The 6161-nt window shown below is 41.2% G+C and overlaps 1 protein-coding gene across 1 annotated transcript in view; it reads right to left on the bottom strand.

Moving 5' to 3' along the window:
* The window catches only part of CD80 (CD80 molecule), a 59865-nt gene that overhangs the window by 24573 nt on the left and 29131 nt on the right, over positions 1 to 6161 (bottom strand). Inside the window, exon 4 of the mRNA XM_014546973.1 lies at positions 3892 to 4173. Coding sequence (XP_014402459.1) covers positions 3892 to 4173 — 282 coding nt within the window. The remainder of the gene's footprint in view (positions 1 to 3891; positions 4174 to 6161) is intronic.

Genomic DNA, 6161 nt, shown 5'->3' on the forward strand with positions numbered 1-6161 from the left:
CAGCTTGGGTGGGGCGGGGTCTCAGGGAATCAACAGGGCGGAGCAAACAGCTATGGCTGATCCTCAGCCCTGCCCTAAGAAGCTCCTGGTCTCCGAGTCCTGGTAATCACTACAAGCAACTCAGAGAGAAAGCCGCCCTCAAGTTCTGACTGATGCCAGACAGTCCAGTTTCTCCCCGTATGAGTCTGGGTCCCCAGACACTCGCCCAGAACTGGAGTTCAGAGCAGTCAGGAGCTTGAGACTCCCTCCCGATTAAAAAAGACAACCATGTCCTCAGTTGCCAGCCCTTTCCGCGTGTGCCTCTGTACCTCTGCACTTTACTTCCACACCTCCTCTGAGTTTCGGTATGCTTTTCTCTTTCCTTCTAGTTGTAGAATTTCCACTCAGCCAGCCTTCCGGTGGCTCTGGATGATGTCCGTTTTGCCTTTTAGTTGTATTTTTGAAGTGGTTGTGCAACACAGCAATTTCAGGTGTTTACCTATGCTGCCATCTTGGTTTCTCTCCCCCAACTCTCTTGCAGCTACTGTCCTAGTTCAGGTTTTTCTCATCTCCTACCTACTAGCCTCCATAATGGTTGCTTTGGCTCTGATTTCCTGGGCTTAATAATTCCTACACACTGCAATATCTGTTCTAAAATACACACGTGATCATAGTGCACCTACCCCCTAGGAGACTAAGAAAAGTTGGTCTTTTCTCTTTCTCTAAAGTACATGGAGACTTCAAGTGATTACCAATGTTTGCCACGCTAGACCAGAATGACACCCAAAATAACAAAGAAACTCTTGGGATTCTAAAAGTTTCACAGTTCTGACCACACCTGACTTCCTCTGAGAGGCCACTCCCATCCATCCTTAAGCCTCCCTCTGCCTAGAGAGAGGGTGTGTGTTTAAGGGAAAGAAGGAGGAACCAGTAAGCTGGCTCCGTCATAACGCCTATTAGGAACTTGGTAATACACCATAGAACAGACCCAGAATCTAAGTGCATAGTTATGTGAGGACATCTGCACATATAGTTTGAGACACTATGCGTGGTACTCTCTAATTTACCACACACACACACACACACACACACACACACACCACGCACCCCCCCCCCCCAACACACACATCTTCTAGCACATCAAGGTTTAACAAATTTGGCAAGCCCAGACTAAATAATCATAGACCCAATTTATTTAATTAATAAATTTGGTGGGTTTTTTTTAGTGGATACTTATAAAGTAAAGCTTTACTCACATTGGCTTGTAACATTTCAATGAACTGCACACCTAAGTTGTGTGTGCTTATGCAGTCAGTCCTTGACCACCCACAAATGCATTATTTGCTTTGACTCTAAATGATGCCTTCAATCCAGTCAACAAGGTTTGAAGTGTTTATACACGAAAGCTCTCTGACCATAGAAACAACACTAGTATCTAGCAAAATGCTTGCGATGTGATAACTACCTAAAGATTGAATAAAGGAATGAATAAACACATACACTTAATCATCTCTTCATTAATCATAGTGAATGTAGACCAAATAGGGCAAAGAAGTCATATTTTAATTATACTGAAATAGGATTCTGCTCCTCCTCAGCATGAAGGAAAAATTGAGAGAAGACCTATTAGGGGAAAGATGATAAAGCTGGTAGTCTAATAATATCATCTTTAAATATAGCTCCACCTTTTTATTGAAGGGCTACATTCTATTTCCTATAAATTAGCAAACTACAGTGCATAGGCCAAATGTGGCCTACCACCTACTTTTTTAAATACAATTTTTGTTGGAACATAACAATGTTCTTCATTTATTTCTTGTCTATGGCAGCTTTCATGCTATAATAGCTGATTTGAGTTGTTTAAAGAGACCATATGACCTACAAGACTAAACTGTTTCCTACCTGAAAAATTTTGCCAACATCTGTCCTAGAATATCATATATACCCATATTCCAAATTTAAATAATGTCCAAAATAAAATATGACTGAAGCTGCTATTACTGATTTGTGTATTACTTCCCACCTTAGTAATAATCTAAAATTGATTAAATAATGATAAGTTAAGTGAATAGTAATGCTGAATTAATGAATAATATTTACTATATTATTCAGTTTCACTTTTACACATTTTTTAGAATATATAAAGATAATTGAGAGAGAGGAGTTTGGACTATCAATAAAATCATCAAAATTTGTTATATATTTGAACTATTTTTCCCTGGGAATTTTTATCTAATTATCTAGTGAGGAAAAAAAAAATCCTCCTCAAGACAGAATGGTCTAGAGCAGTGGTTCTCAACCTTCTGGCCCTTTAAATACAGTTCCTCATGTTGTGATCCAACCATAAAATTATTTTTGTTGCTACTTCATAACTGTAATGTTGCTACTGTTATGAATTGTAATGTAAATATCTGATATGCAGGATGGTCTTAGGCGACCCCTGTGAAAGGGTCGTTTGACGGCCAAAGGGGTCGCGACCCACAGGTTGAGAACCGATGGTCTAGAGTAAATCATTCACTAGAATGAACTAGAGACTATCTAAAATATCTTCTTTACTACCAGTCACAACAAGAGGAACTCATAAGACACACTATACATTATATATTACTAGAGACCCGGTACACAAAATTCGTGCATGAGCGGGGGTCCCCTCAGCCCAGCCTGCACCCTTTCCAATCCGGGACCCCTTGGGGAATGTCCAACTGCTGGTTTAGGCCTGATCCCAATCAAACATCCCTCTCACAATCCTGGACCACTGGCTCCTAACCGCTCACGTGCCTGCCTGCCTATCACCCCTAACTGCCCCCCCTGCCAGCCTGATCACCCCTAACCACCTCTGCCTGCTGGCCTGATCGCCCCTCACTGCTCACCCCCTGCCGGCCTGATCGCCCCCAACTGCCCCCCCACTGGTGGCCTAGTTGCCTCCAACTGCCCCCCTGCTGGCCTGGTTGCCCTTGCAGCCTGCTGCTCGGTCATTTGGTTGTCCCTCACTAACCCCCTGCTGACCTGGTCTCCCTACGAAGCCTATTCGGCCGTCTGTTCAATCATGACGGTCGCGACAGTTGCGACGGTCACTTAAGCTTTTTATAGATATTTACATTTACATACTATTGTATTGCAAACTCAGTGTATTGTTTCTTACTATGTAGCCACAAAACACATTGTTAGGAGTGGGGCTGGGAGGTGTGGAAGAGGCCTGTCATTTCTCTATATAATCAGGCATACAAGTTAGACATGTATCTCAAGTATCTGGGTTCTCTTGTAACAGCCCATTATGGGTTTGTCATGCACAAATTTATATTAACCCAACCTTTTCCATTTTATATTTTCACATGATTTTACTTCTAGAGAAAGGAGGATTCTCTAAGTTTACCATTTGTAAAGCATCTGGTCAGGGTATTTGCTCAAAAAAGACCTATTTTTTCAGGCATTGTCCACAGTAGCTTGTTATTCATCTCCTTCACTAGACTTGGTTCTGAATGAACCAGTAGTTCTTTAAACTTACTGTCACCCACAAAAGACAGTGATTGACATCATGGGACCATGGAGAGGCAATGCCCAAAAAGAAACTGCCAAAGCCCTGAGGGCAGTTCCTAAGAAGGACAAATATTAGTGCTTTCAAGGATAACAACATTATTATAATAACTTCCTAAGATGACTATTTGATGAATAGCAATTATATGGACTCTAAATTTTAGAATGTTTATTTAAAAAAATAAAATTAATCTAGTAACATAGTCATACCTTATACAGTGAGTGACCTTAATATGTCACCATAACATTTTATTTGCATGTCTAAAAATACTACAAAAAATACAGTCAAAGTCGATATGCACAATTCTAAACTGTATCTGGCTGAGTTATTTTCCTTTTAGGTTCTCCACAGTAGAACCTTCCCAGGACGTGACTTACATTTTTGCCAGTTGAAGATCTGTGATACTGTTAAGTTTCCATACTTGACAAGACATATGAAGGTGTGGTTGTTTGTCACATTGAAGTCCAGTTCACTGCTAATAGTGTAGAGCTCAGTTTGAGGGTCTTGGGAAACTGTTGTGTTGATGGCATTTAATTCTTTTCCCTTTTCCAACCAGGAGAGGTGAGGCTTTGGAAAACCTCCAGAGGTTGAACAAATTATTCTTTTGATGTTTGTAGCTGGGTTTCCAAGCTCAGTTATACTTGGGACAGGAAAGTCAGCTAAAGAAAGAGCAAGAATATAAGTATATACCATTATATCTGTGTGTGTATGTGTTATATATATATATATATTTTTTCTTCGGGAGGTGTTATATTTTTAATAAAGTATCTAGCTTTAATAAGAATGCAGCCCTAGCCAGTTTGGCTCAGTGGATACAGTGTCGGCCTGCAGACTGAAGGGTCTCATGTTTGATTCCGGCCTAGGGCACATACCCGGGTTGCGAGCTTGAGCCCCAGTGTGGGGCGTACAGGAGGCAGCCAATCAATGATTCTCTCTCATCATTGATGTTTCTATCTCTTTCTCCCTCTCCCTTCCTCTCTGAAATCAATAAAAATATATTAAAAAAATAAGAATGCAAAAATTAGATATAATTTGCAGCTTCCCATAAGTCAGTAGTTATGTATAATCCAAAGACTGACTTTGGAATTCTTCATTACTTTTTTAAAAAACTTTTATTATTATTATTATTTTAATCCTCACCCAATGATATTTTTCCATTGATTTTTAGGGAGAGTGGAAGAGAGAGGGAAAGACAGAGAAATATTGATGTGAAACACATCGATTGGTTGCCTCCGACTAGGGCCAGGGCCCGAGGATCCTGCAACCAAGGTACATGCCCTTGCCCGGAATCAAACCCAGGACCCTTTGTTCTACAGGCTGATGCTCTATCCACTGAGCCAAACAGGCTAGGGCTCTTCATCACTTTTGATAGAGGTAGAAGGGAAGTTATTAGAGAAAAGAGAAGTAGCTTCATGTGAAAAAATATTGACACATTTGTAAGAATTGAAGAGAAAAATAACACAACATTTAGTGAGCTCTTAATGCTTGTTCAGTCTGGACTTTTATCATTTCGTCTTTACAACAACCCTGGGAGGTAGATTGTAGCAAAAAAAAAGATTAAATATTACTAATTTCATATGATTTAATTTAATACAATTTCCATTTTATAAATAATGAAGTTGAGGTCTAATCATAACCAGTAAGTGGCAGAACTGGTATTTGAATCCAAGTTTTTCAGGTACCAGAGCCTTCCCTTTCCTTGTCTTCCTTTCTTGTACTTTGTTTCCTTTCCTTTCATCCTGACTTTTAAGGCCACAAAGTAGCTCTCTTTTACTTGTCTGTTTATTAGTTAATATTGTAGTGAACACCTATGAACCCACCATCCAACTTGAGAACCAGCACACTGACAGTAACTTATGTAAATACTAGAGGCCTGGAGAAACCAAGATGGCGGCATAGGTAAACACTGGAAATTGCTGCCTCCGACAACAACTTCAAAAATACAACGAGAAGGAACAGCAGCCTCCTGATCACCACACCCTCTGTCTGAGGAACAGCAGCTCTGTGTGAAGCCTCCCCCCACCAGCCAGAGGAGCCACCACAGCGGTGAACAGCACCCACCACAGGAACTGCTGCCAACTGAGGAGCAAATGCTACCACAACCGCCCGGGGAGCAACCGCAGCCCGAGGAGCCACTGCCACCCAGGGAGCAGCCACTGAACGACTCAACATCTAGATCTGTTGGTGAGATCAAACATGGGTAGACAAAGAAACCCCCAAAGGAAAGAAAAGGAGGACTCGCCAGAAAAGCAGCTAAGTGAAACCGAGGCATGCAGCATGACAGAAAAAGAATTCAGATTAAGGGTCCTAGAATGCTCAAAGTCACTAATCATCCGAGAGACGCAAATCAAAACGACAATGAGGTACCATCTCACACCTGTCAGAATGGCAATCATCAACAAATCAACAAATGACAAATGCTGGCGAGGATGTGGAGAAAAAGGAACACTCGTGCACTGCTGGTGGGAATGCAAACTGGTGCAGCCACTGTGGAGAACAGTGTGGAGTTTCCTCAAAAAACTAAAAATGGAACTCCCATTTGACCCAGTGATCCCACTTCTAGGAATATATCCCAAGAAACCAGAAACACCAATCAGAAAGGATATATGCACCCCTATGTTCATAGCAGCACAATTTACAATAGCTA

Source organism: Myotis brandtii, unplaced genomic scaffold, assembly GCF_000412655.1.
Source record: "Myotis brandtii unplaced genomic scaffold, ASM41265v1 scaffold46, whole genome shotgun sequence".
NCBI classification, from domain to species: domain Eukaryota; kingdom Metazoa; phylum Chordata; class Mammalia; order Chiroptera; family Vespertilionidae; genus Myotis; species Myotis brandtii.